General features: G+C 36.3%; 1 protein-coding gene across 11 annotated transcripts in view; it reads right to left on the reverse strand.

The window, feature by feature from the left end:
* Positions 1 to 308: 308 nt before the first annotated feature.
* SOX6 (SRY-box transcription factor 6) overlaps positions 309 to 17,589 on the reverse strand; it is a 378,055-nt gene continuing 360,774 nt past the window's right edge. For all 11 annotated transcript variants that reach the window (XM_054200766.1, XM_054200763.1, XM_054200768.1 and 8 more), the window contains 2 exons: positions 15,697 to 15,913; positions 309 to 7,249 (listed from right to left, as the gene is read on the reverse strand). In XM_054200766.1, the coding sequence (XP_054056741.1) occupies positions 6,946 to 7,249; positions 15,697 to 15,913 (521 nt within the window). In that variant the 3' untranslated portion in view covers positions 309 to 6,945. The remainder of the gene's footprint in view (positions 7,250 to 15,696; positions 15,914 to 17,589) is intronic.

Consider the following 17,589-nt stretch of genomic DNA (forward strand, 5'->3'; position numbering starts at 1 on the left):
TGCTACCAACTGCACTTCCTGCTTACAAAAGTGATGATACCCAGTGAATATTATCAAATTAGGTTGGTTATCATGCATGTCTTTTACAGCATATGGTATTAATGGATTTCAGAGGCTGATAAATGCCTTTGTAGAGTGGAAAGGCATGGGGAAAACTCAAGAGCTGGAAGATTCAGCTGCTAAATTTAAAGGAGGCCTGCTGAACAGGCCTCGTTGCATTTTTCTGTCCATCAACTCATCATGGTCAATCTTTAATGCTAACTTCAAAGGAATAGTAAGGGATGCATAGAAGAAGTCACACACACATCTCATAAAACAAAATTTATCTTTAATTTGTAAGTGTCAACAGCAGTACAAAAGATGGAGTGATGGTGAATAGATTAAGGGTAGAGAGGACAGTCTTGAGGTAAATGAGCATAAATAGGCAGTCTTATAGACACTCCCCTGAAGGGTCTAAACCCCTATCATGGCATATACTGTATCACCCAAGGATGACATGTTTAACATATCAGGAAAGCACCTTGTGCAAAAAAAAAAAAAAAAAATTAAAAAAAAATCCCCCCCACCCGAAACATGTAGGTAAGGTGCCAACATACACCAGAACATACTGTATATGGACAGTGTCTTTCAATTTTGTCTTTTCCATTAATAACTGAGGCAGAGGAGGAGAAGACTCTTAAAAGTACCACTGAAAGATTATTCAATATTTAATTTACCTCACGTCAATACTGCACAACAAAATCCAAGAAGTCTGTTTATGCAATGAAGCAGAGCTAAGAATAACTATTCTCTTTTTTAAATTGAGAACGGATTTTTTTTTTTTTAAATCGGTATCCTTAGCAAACTTTTTTCTTTCTTTTTTTTACTGTATCAAGAGGAGAGTGTGAGATGTGATGGCAACCTTTAAGTTCATTTAAAAACTTTACACTGGACTGTACAAGATTTTTTTGATAAACTATTTACATTTTCAGACTTTAAAACATATTCAAAGCAGCAATAGACACTAGTTTTTCCTCTAAACGCCCAAATAATTACCGGCCATGGGCCCAGGTAGGTACCTGCATTGTATATAGAATTTCTACAAAGAAAACCTGCCCATTAAGTTAGCCAGTGGGTGTCCAACGAGCAGCCCTCGCCGTTAAGAGCCGCACCCACAGTGTTGCTATAGGAATCAAAGCATAGTACCTTGACAAGAGAGTCTCAGTTGTCCCAACAGCTCTACACAAACTTTACAATTTGAAACAGCAGCTAGCATGTCAGTCCAGCATGTCAGTGAATTGTGCTGATTAAATTAACATAGAGTACAATCTCACAATATACATCACAAACAAATTACAATGTCAGGAAATAAGAGTTACAGTAAGATAAGTTATGTAGTAACAGCTTATAAGCTTGTCTTAATGTAATAAAAAAATTTTTACATGGGAAATACAATAATGAATGAACATAAATGCTAAGCATTCTAGTTTGCTACAAGCTGAAGAAGGGTACAAGAAAAAAACGTTGCTTTCTAGAAAGCAAAACACAAATGACAAAGGAAGACAAACGGAGAATGCACACTAGCAGGTCTGCAATGTGCAGCATACAAACAGTTAAATATTTGCACATTCCCCATACTCCAAGAGCACCAAGGACCTCACTTGTGGTTTTTAGAAAGCGGAAATTACAAAGCAAGCCATGTCACTAAGTTGCTTTATAGCTTTCATATTGCCATAAATACCAATTTGATAAGTTTTCCTTTAGCCTAGTTCACCCCACCCCACCCTCTCTTTACCCAGCGTGTGAAATCTCAGAATACTTCTTTGTCACCATTTCCAACAAATCTGGTAGTTAAAAAAGGGCGATGAAGTAAAATGAAATATATTTGCATATACATTTTTTTCCTTCTGTAGCAGGACATTACAGTATATCAAAATGTAGTTTGATCTGAGAAAAATCACAGATATTAATGGGTTATATAAAAAAAAAGGTTTGGGGGAAATTTTTTAAAGGAAAAGGAGTTAAGTGTTTTGTAAAAGATCAAATGAGGTCATATAGTATTATTCTTTTAAAAGAACATGCTTAAGTGCCAACTTGAATCTTAAAAAAGCATGCAAAACACCAAGGGTCCAAGCCCATTCATTAACTTCTCATAAAAACATGAAGAACTCTATCATACATTCTGCTGGCTGCATCTCCAGTGCAGTTGTTCACACTGTGGCCCTGGCTCAGCAAAGTTTGCCCCGCTGAACACCAACGCTTTACTGGTCCTCATGACCGCCATGGAAGTACTAACATGCTTAATATCAAGCAGGTAGATGAGTGTTTTGCTGGGGGAGGATGGGGGTGTTAATCTTGTAGTATGCTTTGCTAGGAAATTATTTTGAAATGCCATGCCTTTGGTATGACCAAAAAACAAAACCAGAAAGCCAACCCAGAGAGAGGACTATGTTTTAGATTGCATTGGGAGGTGGTTGTGTGTACTCCAAGCAGGAGCTGCCCACAGCTGACAGCTGTCTGCTTTGCACAGGGTTTCATGTTTATTGTGACTAATGCTGCTGTTTTGCATTCCCATCCCGGAGCAATCCCATCTTTTGCCCTCCCCCTGCTTCATGCTGCACCTGAGTACACTGATTTAGGAGCACACTGTGATCCCGCGTATTCTCAGCAGGCGGTTTCACAATCTACGTGGTGATGCCCAAACATACAGGCAGACCAGAATTGGGCCACTTCGTCCAAGTCATTTCTCCATGTAAACCTGAACCCTGGAAAGCAGTTCTGTTTCCATTAAGACTTCTATCTTCCATTTTAATGAAATATGAAATGAACTATTCTAGCTGATACCAGACTGTTTCGGGAGTGTTCTTGTCTTGAAAATAAGTATTTTATAATTTTCCAAAAAGATAATATATATTATCTGTTAATTAAATAAACTGTCTGTTCACAGAGAAAATAGTATTACTATATTTGTGCATTACCTGAATGGAGTTGTTATTTTTTTTCAGAGTTATTAAGGGGGGCTCAAACACTATGCTTAAAAAGCAATTCCACAAGTCCTCTTTGTGTATTTTCTGAACAATTTCCCCTGGTATTATAGCCTAATATGACAATAACAAGATTTAATGAATGTAGAAAATAAAGGTTTGATATTACTAAGTCTTGACTGCATTGCAAGGGTCATCTTAGTCATGATAATCTTTCCACGGATATGCTTTTGACTTCCAAATGCCATTGTTGTTAAGAAGTAAAATACCAGTTTTACTTGGATTCAGAAGACTCTGTTTCCCATCAAACGTATCGGAAATTTGGTATGTTTAATGTATCAACTTTCTAAAAAAGAAGAAAGTATTCTGTGTTTGTGGACTATGCTACTAAAAATCAGTGAGAGCACAAGTGAGGCATCTTGCTGTCCCAGCTACAGGTCCACAATACTGCGCTCACACTGCGGGTGTAAATTCAGCATCTACATGAGGTACAGTGACTTGTCAGCATTTAATATGGACCAACATACACTGATATAGAACAAAAGTAAATACATAACTTATACTTCACTAAGTATCCATGAACAAAAAATAAAATTCTATTTCCTATGTTATATTTACACAATTTAAAAAAATTCTAAAATGAGATGGTAAATTCATCAAAAACTTTGTTTTGAGCTCCGATTAATAAAGTAAAAATGTTGTTTTTTATCCTTATGATTGTCCTTCCTTGATTTCTACTGACATTTTAGAGCCAATGTCGGCTAATAAATATAATAAAATGCTCATATGCACAATTCAGATTCAAATATGTTCCTCCCACTCCCCCAGCCAATAAATGCAATTTTTACCAGCTGGTGATTCCTGAACAGCCAGTCATTTTCAAGAATGTGGCTTTAACATACAGAGCATCAGCATTGAGGCAGGGCTGGAGCTAAAACAAAGTGTTCATACATACATGTATTTTGCATAAATAAATGAAATAACAAGACATAAAAATGACTCAAATCCGGCAACTGTGAGGCAGGCCCACACGAGTCGAAACAGATGACTTTTGTTCATGTAGTTTTCGTACAACAGTTTCACATTAGTCAGAAGTGATAAAAAATACCATTTATATCCAGTGCTTATAACACTTACGAAACAACATCTGTGAGTGTGTGTTTTTTTGTACTACAAGCAAAATCAAGTTTCAGTCCTAAAGAACAGTCCTTTGTTCTCCACAAGCCTGCAGAATATTATTTTGGCATGGTCATAAAATTTAAAAAAATTAACCAACTAATCTAAATGTTTGCCTTTGTGCAAAAAAATAATTACATAAAATACAATGCTAGCAATACAGCATTCTACCTATGCAACAAAACCAGAAAAAAAGAGAGCAAGAGAGAAAGAAGGTGATATGGGGGGAGGGAGAGATACTTCTAACTGGAGAATTATGTAAGACATTAATAAATAGTCATTTTTTTTTAGGAAATAATGGTATCCTCCCCCCAATCTGAGCTGAATGTACGAAAAACAGTTCGAATTCCCAAGCAATTGTAAGAACAAAACCCACTTTCTATCAGTACCTTAGCCAGCTTAAAGAGGGCGCTCACCAGCTAACGACACAGCATATGCCTTTAAAGTCTTGGCTAGACCAGTTTATTGCTTATTAGACATGGACTCAGAACACATTTAAATAAATATTAAAAATATAGCATTTTGTTCCAAATTACAGAATGGTCAGAGAAATTTGACCATTGTGTTTCTATGCCATTATCTTTATAAATTGTCCTGTAAATTGAACAATCTTCTTTGTCTTGGGGGTTGTTCTCGCACATTTCAATGTGATTCCTACAGTGGCAACAATGGCTACCTCTGCTCAAGTAGGTATTAGTGGGGCTACGAGGAAAATAACTGCTCCCGATACAGCATTTGTCATTGCACCTCGCACGAATTTCTGCGAGATAGGATGATAGCAGGAGGATAGCCAGCATTAACACTATACTTCTTTCATTGTCTGGGCCCTGAACAAAGCCCGTTCAGCTCTGTGGGAAGATTCCCACAGACTTCAAGAAGAGCTGCTCCAGGCCCACTCACACCTCTCCGCCTGAGTCTGAATTTATCACCAATGTGCTGAACATATCCAATTCAAAATAAAAGCTGAGGGAGCTGAGGAGCTTCTGCACATGTATTCATCAGGCCCACTGGATCTGTACATATATATACAGTGATGTATCTGTGAACAGGAGTGGAGCGTGAGGGGAAAAAATAAAGGCAGTTTCTTCTCTGTCTCGGAAATTTAATAAATTCGCGATCTTTGAATATCTCTCTCTTGTATATTTCCCAGAATTTTCTCTAGCAATTGGATTGTTTCTAGTAGTAATACAAATAAAAATTTTAGTTTCTATAGCACCTTACATCCAAAGATCCCAGAGCACTGGACAAGCGTTCATCAAGATCTGGCTCACATTCCCACATGACTAATATTCAATAAATATTTTTGATGCACTGTTTTCTCAGCTTATCAAGTCAGATATTTGTGTGGCCTTCCCTCCCCCACTAGGAGTCTCACATATAAATCACTGCATAAATACTTAAGGTAGCAAACAGTTCCTTCAGGTGACAACAGAAACGTGACGTACAGAGCCATGATTCACTGCAGGATTCTACAGGCCCTAAAAATTCATCATGGTGGACTCTACCTGCAGACTGGATTTTACATCTGCCTTTGCTGTCTAAGTATAGAGGTTTATAACTATAAACACAATTTTTTAGGAATATTTGTACTGTATGTACATATAAAAGTACTCACTTTATTTTGCTTTACATATAGCAGAGTGTTTCCAAGTGCTCCTTGAACATACACTATTACAGGAACAACTGAATTTCTCATTCATAAATGTCATGTTCGCTTTAGTAGCAGGTGCACTTTTATTTTCATATACCTGTGTAATTTAGGGGAGGAGAAAGAAGGGGCTCTTTAAAATATCAATAAGGAATTGTAACTGTAATGCCACCAACAGTACTTTTAAAAATAAATTAAGTATTTGGACCCTTGACATTCTGGAATGAATAAATTATTTAAGAGAAAATGTGTTAAGACTGAATGCAAGGGTTAAAAGCAAAGGGGTAAAGAATGTAATCAGAGGTGGCCTCACACTGCTAAGACAGGCCCGTCCATAGCTGGTGATCGCTCTTTTGTGCTTACTTAAAATTTCACACTAATGGCACATCAAGAGGCAAAAGCAATTGGGCGCATGCACTATGGCAACCATGTTCACTACTTAAGAATATCCTGTCTCCAGATTCCTGAGTACTTTACCATATTCTGGAAAAAATTAGGTTTTATATATAATTTTTTTAAGATGCCAAAGGATTGTCTAAGACTTTACAGTGTCTCCTTTAAGACTTTTTTTTAAATGTTAAGATTCAAAAGTTATGAAAAGTTTGGCACGTCAGAAGTTCGGCTATACATATGGAAAAAAATGGAATTCAGAGACTATTTTTTAAAGACGAGCTATGATGCACAGATGTGCACACTTGCGGACTTGTTCTGCTTCACAATATGAAATCTGCAGTTTTTGTTTTCTAAAATAATCCAGAATAAAAACACATTCACAACCTGTAGGCTGGCACAGCATACCTGAGTGAGAATGTATAACCCCCATCTAAAACAGTAACTTAAACCTTTATCAGCATCCAAAAGGAAAAAGACAAAAGGTAAGACTTGTAAGACAGCTATTGATTCATATAAGTTTTCAAGTCCTGATGTCTGATATTTAATATACGTCTTCATCTAAATTAAAAAAAACAAAAACAAAAAACCCAAGTTCATGAAAAATTAGGGAAACAATCTGTCTCACACGTTAAGAAACATTTAAGACCATTCTGCTGATGTAACTGTAGGAGCCACACATGCATGCAGGCTCTTTAAGAACTTTTGTTCAAAAAAAACCCAAAAAAACCCAAATGAGTCTGAGTACTTTAATTCTGTGAACACTCCTCAGTTGGCACTGACTGCCTCATGGGCTTCATTTTCACTACTATAGTCTGATTTGGGATCATCCTCATAGTCCTCGTACATTTCTATTTCATCCTCTCCATTTATCATTTCATTTCCAGCAAGGCTTCCGCTGTCCGTCTTCATACCGTAAGTGCTCTGAATGACGGGGATGCTGGGCTCAGGGCTGGCAGAGGTGCTGGAGCAATCTGATGTCATCTGAGGTGATGGCGTGGTAGTCGCCATGGTAATAGCACCAGGATAGACAACCCCCGTTCCTGTGGTGATTGGAATTTGAGGCTGTTGTCTGGAAGGAAAAAAAAAAGAGGGGAACGTGATTTCCTGTGTTCAGAGGAGGGAAGACCTCTGCATGTCCAATCGAAAGAAAAGCAGGTGGTTTCCTAGAAAGGCTGCATGCATTCCTCTGGAGTTCACAGTCTGGTCTTCTATGGCATTGGTTCATCTTAGCTTCCCCCAAGGACAACTGGAGAGTAAACTGTTTATTAACTACCAGACATTGATTCTTTTATGTATTTTATGTGTTTATTTAACCCATACTGCAGACTAGCAGTTGGACAGAGATCATCAAAATGCTTCAGGCACCTGTGTGATTCCTAACTGCTGCTGTAGACATCACGTACCTAAAATCTAAATCCTCCAAATTCCCGACAAGCGCTTCTGTTAAGGAGGGGGCCCTCATGATTATCTGTAAGTACCTAAAATGGCAGACAGGCGACTAAGTAACATTGTCTACCTGTATGTTATTTACTATTTAAGCGCTAGGTCGACTCATGTCACTTAGAAAAACTTTCAATATTTCATTGCTGGCTTTTGATTTTTATTTAAATCCATGATCAGAATGACATTTGTTCTTCAGGATTTAATGTGTAAAACTGAGTTCCTGAAGCAAAGTACTTTAAAAAAAAGAGTAAATGTTCTTTTTTCTATGGTAATGGACAGTCCACAGACATTAAGAATTCCTCCAGAGGACCCAAAGTCAGATCTGATTTATTCTGACAATGCAAATACATGGGAATTAAGGGTGCACACCTCTACTTTTGACACATCTTACTTTCTGATATGTAACTTTGCACTGTGTAATGTTGTCTAAAACTAAAATAGGCTTATATCACTGCCAGTCAAGCAATTCAATGCAAGCTTTACTGTTAGCATGTATATATTTGTACCAAGTGATGCAATGTCTCTTCTTACAGGGATGTATGTATACTCAAATGCTTTGCTGACTAAATGTGAGGTTGCTGAACCCATTCCATGGTCAAGCCCTTATTGGCTACAAATTAATTAAATCTACTACATATATTTGGGTTAATTAACTAATAACATACTTTCTATATTAAAATACTCATAAAAATATTCTCTTATTATTTCTGGATCATTACCTTTAGTAAAGCTAAGAGAAAAAGAAGGGATGTAACTTGTCTGAAGGAAGAGAATCTCCATCGTACTTCAGATGTAACACAATGAATACACTGCAGTACCAGAAATACCCAAGTGCCCTGGAAGATGCTGGTTTAATATTGACCAGTTATTGAACATACATGCCAATTTGCATAATCTACTTGAAGAATCATATATTTCAATGTATTCCCAACCTTCTTTAGAGCAATATTGACCAAGTATTAGAGAACTATTATATAATTTTAGCAGGAGAAACAGTGACAGATATGTTTGAATAGTCTAATGAATCTATAACTTCCTGACCACTGTGTCATTCTATGCTAAAATTCAAAAGGACGTTCCATAAATCAGTCTCACAAATCCTTAATCATTGGCTAAATCAATACACAAAATAACGCGAAGCTTATTTACAACACCCTAAACATTGAGTCTTCATTGATCAAACTCTAATTTTGATAAATATCACACTACAGAGCTACTGGGAAAGCTAAATCCTGCAAGTTTGGGAACCAACGGAGATAGCCAAATCGTGAACACTCTGTGTAAGATAATATTAAAATAGCATGTAGTACTGTCATAGCTGGTACTGCTAGTCCAACTCTTACAGCCTCTGCACAGCTTGAGAAATTCAAACATCTGTTGTATAAGTACGGTACACCTGGCTAGCAGCGAGCAAAAACATCGCAGTAATTCATTTGACACAGTCATTATACTCCTGTTTGCAAATGATGATTTGCAGATGATTTACAAACAGCTAGGGATTTTTCACTAAATTTTCACTTTTTAAATGGTCTGATAAATGTTCTGTGAAAACAATTTTCAGCCAATGTATTTGCTTGCAAGTGATTTTCTGCAAACATCTTTCAATACTTTATCCATAAAATTGAACACCTACCTCACAAGGGAACATTTCTGTTTTAGGATTGCATGTTGTCAAGAGTGTAAACTATTACTGTTAAAAACCCACATGTACCTCCTCCACAAATTTTATACACAGAAAATGTTCACATTAATGACTGTTTCCACAAAGCAAAGGAAAAAGAAACACACACATGGTCACAGCAAAATTCTGCATACTTGTCAGCAGGCCATACACGCTTAATTCTCTCTAATCTGCCCATCTAACAACTGCTGGTACTAATCTTTTCCCGATATTTCTTAGCATAAGTAAATTCACAAAACAAAGCATCCCCAATTGTTTGTCAAAGAACACCACAATATTAATGACAAAAAATGCTTTGAGAAAAGTTGTTTTTACAGCTCTTCTAATAAGAGTTGTAGAATGTTCTCAGTGATTGATGCAAGCTGCTCTTGTGTTATAGATGACACTAAGGATCAGAACTCTAATATCCACCCCTATCCCTCCCCCCAAAAAAACGTTTGCATTTTCTTAGAAACAAATTGCCTTCCTATAAGCAGCAAGAAGGAAAAAAATAAATCTGTTTAGGACAGGGCTGTGAGGTGATGATAAAATGATTGTTGTCAGTATTAAGCCCTAAAGGACAGACTAAGTTAAGAAATTCAGATATTCTTTCAAATGTTTATCATTAGCAAAACTCTTTTGCATATCCACATTTCAGTGGGACAGGGTATATTCATCCAAGTACCACCCATTCCAACGTATAAAGAGAGCAGGTCATCTGAGCATAATGAAGCAGAATTTACAGAGATACCTTTTACTTGAGAATGCACTAAATGCTTGGCAAACTATCGAATGAATCTAACTGGTAAAGAACTTGATCTGTGTAACAGGATGTGTTTACTGTGTCCTGTTCTGAGCTCCCCGGTTCAAGAGGGACAGGGAACTGCTGGAGAGGGTGCAGCAAAGGGCTACCATGATGATTAGGGGACTCGAACACCTCTCTTACGAAGAAAGGCTGAGGGATTTGGGTCTCTTCAGTCTGGAAAAAAGATGACTGAGGGGGGATCTTATCAACACTTACAAATACTTCAAGGGTGGGTGTCAGGAGGATGGGGCCAGGCTCTTTTCAGTGGTGCCCGGCAACAGGACAAGAGGTAACGGGCGCAAATTTGAACATAGGAAGTTCCACCTAAACATGAGAAGCAACTTCTTTACTTTCAGGGTGGCAGAGCACTGGAACAGGCTGCCCAGAGAGGTGGTGGAGTCTCCAACTCTGGAGACATTCAAAACCCTCCTGGACGCGTTCCTGTGTAACCTGCTCTAGGTGACCCTGCTCTGGCAGGGGGGTTGGACTAGATGATCTCCAGAGGTCTCTTCCGACCCCTACCATTCTGTGATTCTGTGATTCTGTGAAAGTTAAAAGGCTTACTGAATTTTCATTCATAAATGCAGTTCTTTTTTATGTATTAAACAAAAATCAGACATAGTGTGCATGCCTACTGCTGGGTGGGTAATAACTGTGAACTTTACGTTACCTATATCTCACTGTGGAACTGTAAACATGTGGTAACCGTACCACCTAAATGGGAAGTTTCTCGAATTGCTACCCATTGGCTAGCAAAAATTTGCTAGCACTTAAACATGGGCACCCACACCTCCCCAGTAACTGGACACCTACATCTCACTTGAGCCCTGTTATTATTTAGAGCTGATCAGGTTATCACTGTAAATTCTGCTCAAGTTGCTGCATTACATCCCAGAAAGCCTTATTTTAAGATATCACAAACTTTATGGATGGCATATGTTACTGGAGATCATACAATCATAGAATGGGTTGGGTTGGAAGGGACCTTTAAAGGTCATCTAGTCCAACCCCCCTGCAGTAAGCAGGGACATCTTTAAATAGATCAGATTGCTCAGAGCCTCATCAAGCCTGGCCTTGAATGAGTTATCATTTTCTAAATAACTAAATTTTATAGGATGGGGACAGGGGAAGAAATCAGAGCATTTATTTAAATTCTAACAACTCTCCCTGAAAGGAAGAGTTGGAGTTTCTAACCTATGATTCTGGTCATTATGTTTTCTTTTATTTGTAGTTCTTAAAGGCATTCATGTTAATGGTATTTTTCATAACATTATATTCCGCGTTTAATCCTTGTATCTAGCTGGAGTTTTGCCAAGGTCTTCCATATCATAGGACCTTGGAGTGAGGAGATAAAAACATACTTTACTGCAAGCTACAGGTTACAATTCAGCTCAACTGCACATGCATGTTTTCTGCCTGGTTAAGATTTCCAGAACCCAACATTAATCTTCTTATCTCTTCAGATCTGTGAGGAACGGTGACACATGGCTATGTACCCTGGCTTCAAATACTCCTGTCTGCACCATCTCTTCTTTGCCAAAGAAATCCTGATGTGGCCAGTTACTACAGGTCACTTCCCTCTCTGCTCTGCCAGCATTGCTAACGTGTCTGTCCACTCTGGGGCCAAAGATTTGGCCCAAAATAGGTAAATAAAAAAAAGGAGGTAGCATGAAAATTCTTAGACCAATTGATCTGCTCACAAGTTTGTGGAATTAATATTCTTAGGATTTTCCTGGAGAACATTCCACTTTTGACTTCTGAAAACTACCTAAACATTTAAATTGGCAAATTACCATTGTTTTCTGATCCCTTCCCAACTATTTTCTGACAGCTCTTTAAATGACTGAAGCAAAATCGATTGCCTTAAGGAAAACGCTTATATGCTACACACCCCTGAAACTTAAATTCCCATAAGGAATGAAATAACAGCAAATCTCACAAAAGCACCCATTGTGTACTTACTTTAAGTTCAAGCTACAGGAGTATAATATTACAGCCCTATTCAAAACCGTAGTCTAGCAACATTCAGACTGTGTGTGTACAGTAGTTATAAACACTATAAAGGCTTTATTCTAAACATCTTACACTGGTACGACACCAAAAAAAAAGCTACTGCTTACATCATTTTGCAGAGAAATGTAGGTATCATATACTTGCACTCAGAGTGTATTAGACTGTAAAAATGACTGAGAATTGAATTATTTCTGTAAGATAAGGCAACAAAAGACAGACTCTTAACTTAAAATGTCTGAATTTATGGTTTATATATGATCCATTTGTTAGTTCACATTTATTTATGCATTACAAAAAAAGTACTATTGAAGATAAATTGTAAATCACTTGAAGGCTGTTCAGGGATTAACTTATGCTGAAGTTATCATTCACATCTTCCCATTAATAATTTTATTATTAAAAATAACTCAATTATTTTAAAGAAATAGCTGCCTTGAGATTCAGCTTCCACTAGATTAAAACCGGCAAATTTCTACTATACTCTGCATTAAACATGAATTATTTCTGTATATTATCTGCCTCATTTGGAACAAAATTCATTCATGTAGGGAGGCAATAGGAGGCCGACACCATTTTAAGTTTTGCTCTGTTCTTTGAAATAATTCCCAGTTCCTAGATTTTTGTGCTGGTCTATCACATATATAACATTTATCTCAAAACATGAATTTCCTGCACAATTTATTGTAAGAAATCTTCACTCTCATTCAATTCTCTGGAAGCTTTTCTTCAAAAATCAGAACAGAACCTGGCCATTCATTAGCTTATTTCTCTATTTGATTTTAAAGCCTGGCTACTTTGTATATTGAGATTCTCTAAACAACTTTTGTGTGTCTCAGCAATGTTTATCAAAGAATGCAGCTCACTGAAGTAAGCAGTATGAGCTTTTTGCATCTTAAAAGTTCAAGCAGTGTAAAACTCTTTCTATGTTTGTGGTGGGGGGTGGTTTAGTTGTACACATGGCAGGATTATTCTGTGCTAGCCAATGGCTCGCCCAGGGGGTTTGATAGGAACTAGCCCTTACTGGGTTGCTTAAGCCATAAACATACATTTGGTATAAGAGAACACCAAACACAAATATGAAAGAATATAATTTTTCTTGCTACTGATACTTTCCTCTAGTGACCTTTTGAAGGGTCTATCTTTCTCTTCACACATGTCCTACTTATCTTTTTATTCTATGTTGATAATTTTTTGCCAATTTGGCATACCCAGTCCCAACTTAATCGGCATGTTCTTTAAAAAAAAGAAAAAGTCTATTTTGTACTTTTGTTTTCTATCTTATACTAAAATATTTACTGTAAACATAAAATCAATCCTAAAAACCACATTTGTCTCCTGTTTCATTCTGAAAAGGAAATGGCATCTCAACTCTCACGTTTACAGAAAGACAGTTTATGCTGTTTGTTCCATCAAAACAGTGGTAAAATGATGGGTGTACAAGGTCAGTTAGGAAAACAGTCACAGATGATGCTTTATGTGATACTTATATTAAACACAAGGAAGAGTAAGTTTCAGAACCTGCTGGGCTCAATTACTGTGTTTCACTTAATTATAATCTGATTTGGATGAAATGTTGCTTTTATTACTCAGTAAACTATTCTGCTGAAATAAATTATACCATGTTTTATGTTTCCTTTCAAAAAGATGTCCTGATCTGGTTTTTTCACCTTTTTTGCTTGGTCTCTTCCAAGACTTTTAATTTTTTCTTTACAGATAAAGGCAATTTGGTACAACAGTGGGAAGTCACAGAAAAGCATGAAATTTTTTTTTAAAATCACAGCCTCTCTTTCCTCAGTATCAAAATCTATATTCATATTGAACTGCAACATGGATCTCATTTCACCTTTATTGAACGCATCCATTAGACTTTATACCCCCTTTTCCATCACTTGTAGAACTAAAAGTAATTTCTGACAAAGTCCACTGCATCATTATAAAAGTGCACAAAGGTAATTAACTTTAAAACTTCTTCAGCATGGATGGTGAAGAGCATGGTGAAGTGGACATAACATAAATATGAATTAGAACCAATCCTTTCAAGAAAATGATGACATTCTCATGTCTTTGTGATCATACTCTTTGATATATGAGAAACATGTTACATTTAGGTTGCACAAATAGTTTAATTTTGAATAGTTTTCTTTTTTTTTTTGAAAATCACAGTATCAATCTGTAAGGAGGCACTTTTAGAAGTTTCTTAAATCTGTCCTCCATATTCACCTCCATATTTAGCCACCACTTCCAATGTGTAAAATGCTACTGCTTAATACTGTTTTGAATTAGCAAACAATTCTCAAATTGTTCAGACTGCTGTTTTGGCATTTCTTTTGCATTTCTTGTCTAGATGTGATTTGGTCTGTCAATCTGCTTTGGAAGACATAAGCTAGAGTTTCATTCCCTCGATCTGAATATAATTTGTGATGTTCTGTATAAATTAAGATTTCTGTTTAGAGTTCTATGTATAATTTTGATGGAAGCCTTTTAGTAAACAATTTCCCAAAGAGTGAAGAATAAAAAGCAATGTCAAAACTATAGACTGGAAGGCTATTTCAATGTATCAAAACCAGTTCTATTTACTGATTGAAGAAAGAGCCCACATTGTTGCAGGCTTTACCACAAAATAATTGACTGCAACAGGAGTTCTGCATCCCAAGCCAAAAATGAGGGCACATAATCGACGTCAAGGTCAATTATCTGGTACCGAAGCACCCAACAAAAGGAGACTATTGTGATTAGAGAAATAAGCAGAACATTGTGAATTTGGAAAGGCTGGCACTGGAGATAGCTTTTAGACTCTTTGTAAACCACCAGAAACATTGTGTTAGAGCACTGAGCATCACAGATTAATTCATAAAAAAAAAACAGGAGAGAGAAATCAGTTATGGTGCAGTTGTTTCACTGGACTTTTGTTATCTTTAGTCTGTAGATCTTTCATAGTGCTGCTTTCTCTGCTGAAAACTAGAGGAAATACTGTTAAAAAACACACAATGTTTTTAAAACTGCGCCAGGATCTTTTTGAGCCATGTATTCCGAATTGTAAATCTACCTAGTCTATCTATGCACTACTTGAAAGACTCCTCCTAAAATATTTATTTTTTTAAAATATTTTTTCCATAGTTCTATATATAACAAAATTCCTAATAGCCTCATGCTATGATATCACTCATTCATGTGTGTTCCTAATGTAACTGCTATTACTCCTGTCCTTTTTTCCCCTCTCCTGACTCCTTATTCTACACTGGAATAATCTCTCTGTCTTTGTTCTTGTCTTAATTTAGGAAATGATCCTGGAGTCATTACTAACCCAGAATGGATTATCTTACTAATAACTCACAAAAGACATGATTCAAGCCTTTCAGGCTAATGGGAAACAACTTCTTTTGACTTTAAAGAATTCCACAATCAGTCTCATAATCAGCATTCAGTGGCAAGCTGATAGCTCCATATTCCATGATATATCTTATGTTTTTACTAAGGTTTTACAGGTTCAAATCCTTACTTTCTAAATGACATTAGTCTGACTTAAATAGATAAGTCTATTTGTTTTCAAACAGCATGCTCTGTCTTTGAAAACAATTACAACAATAGTACTCACCCTACGGTAAAAAACTGCCTCATCTCCTGTCTTCGAGACCTCATCAGTTGTTTGTATTCACCAATACGCAATTTCTTTCCGTCAACAATGCAGGTACGTTTTGGTCGAGGTTTGTATTTGTAATTAGGATACTTTTCTAGGTGGATTTTACTTAGCCGTGCCTGCTCTTCATAATAAGGTTGTTTCTCTTGATTTGACATGGACTTCCAGCGAGATCCTATTAACACAAAACATCAGTGAGTGATCAAGTAAAGCAGGTTTAGCTTCACACATACACATTTCAACATGCCTTCTTGCCGTAATAAATACATTTTAAATAAGTTAATTAAATAAACCGATTTGAATTTACACCAGTCAGCACACACTTTGGGATGCACAACCTGAGACACCTTAAAAGAACCCTGACTTTCAGATGTTGCTGAGACCAAAACATATGTAAATCCCTATTAAATAGGTGCACTTAAAATCAATAGTTCTCAAAGTCTTAGCCTCATGCTGCAAAACAGACTATTTAATTTTTTACAATATGAGCATTAATCTGTGAATAATTCTATACCTTTGTAATACCACTCACAGTATTATGGTTAAGTAAGATCTACAACCATACTTTTACTGTTAAAAGCTTAACACATTGCCTAGGGACACATGCTTCTTTGATAGTTTTATGAGGATTTGGTTTATACACTCCTACTAATAGATATTAATACCTTGCTGTGTAGCAGGAAAAAAATATAAAAACCTTATAGATTCAACAAAATAATGAAAAATCCCTTGCTGTCTGGGTGTCTTAAAATTACTAATCTTCTGATATAAGCTTGGCATAATATTGGCACCTTACCATATTTTAAATCCTATTATGAATATTATCTTCCAGCCAGATGTAATAAAATGCACAGAATTGCACTGAGAAAGTTACGTTTAACAAGCTTATATTCTTTAAAAAAAAGAAAACAGAAAGCACATTGTAATTATATACACCACTTCAGGTACTGTAAACTCTCATTGAAAGCTGTACCGATAAAAAAGTTAAAAAAATTAACACAGTGTATACAGGAAGAGGAAAAAGTATTCAAATCTCTTGTATTGTTTATAGAGAGCTATCTAAACACTGGAATAGAGAAGGAGGGGGTTTTATTTTTTTTTCCAGGGGATAAGAAATGCAGAAAATAGCTTTTTGGTGTCTTTTATATGAATAAAACGATTACAGCTGCGGTAAACGTGGGTGGAAGCTATTCTTTTACCAAGATTTTTCATACATCAACAAATGGAAAAGTTGTATAAATATTATCCGTAGCCAGCAATACTCCGTGTCAGTTCTAATATTTCAGTCTCTTTTCTCATTGTCCTGGAAAAGTTGCACAGATATTATATGGACATAGACTTATTTGTGGCAGAGCAGATACTGACAGGTTAATTCCATGGTTAACAAACACTCAATTGCTGGCACTTCTGAAATATTTATGCTGGAAGTTTACATTTTAATGAATACAGTTACTATGCTCCTAATAGTTTTTTCACAGAATGCACACAAATAATATAGATTCCCTACAGCTGCCAACACTGAAACAGTGCAGGTTTTATACAAAACTGAAAGGCTATTCATATAACTTACTTATATGGTAGACAAAAATATGAGAACTACTAAGTTAGATTTTGGAAGTTTTAGGACAAAGTAACATTTATTTCGATGTATTCTTGCCTCTGATTGAACTAACATGCAACAAACTTTGGTAAGAACATATTTGAACTCAAAGTTTACAATAAACTGATTACAGAGGAAACCTGATTTTTACTTTTATTTATTACGAGTTACATTTGGAATCTGTCTTTCACTTCAAAGACTCAGAAAGCAAATATAGGTTTTAACATTTCACCACTCATTCTCACGTATGT

Source organism: Rissa tridactyla, chromosome 4 (assembly GCF_028500815.1).
Source record: "Rissa tridactyla isolate bRisTri1 chromosome 4, bRisTri1.patW.cur.20221130, whole genome shotgun sequence".
In the NCBI taxonomy this organism is placed as follows: Eukaryota; Metazoa; Chordata; class Aves; order Charadriiformes; family Laridae; genus Rissa; species Rissa tridactyla.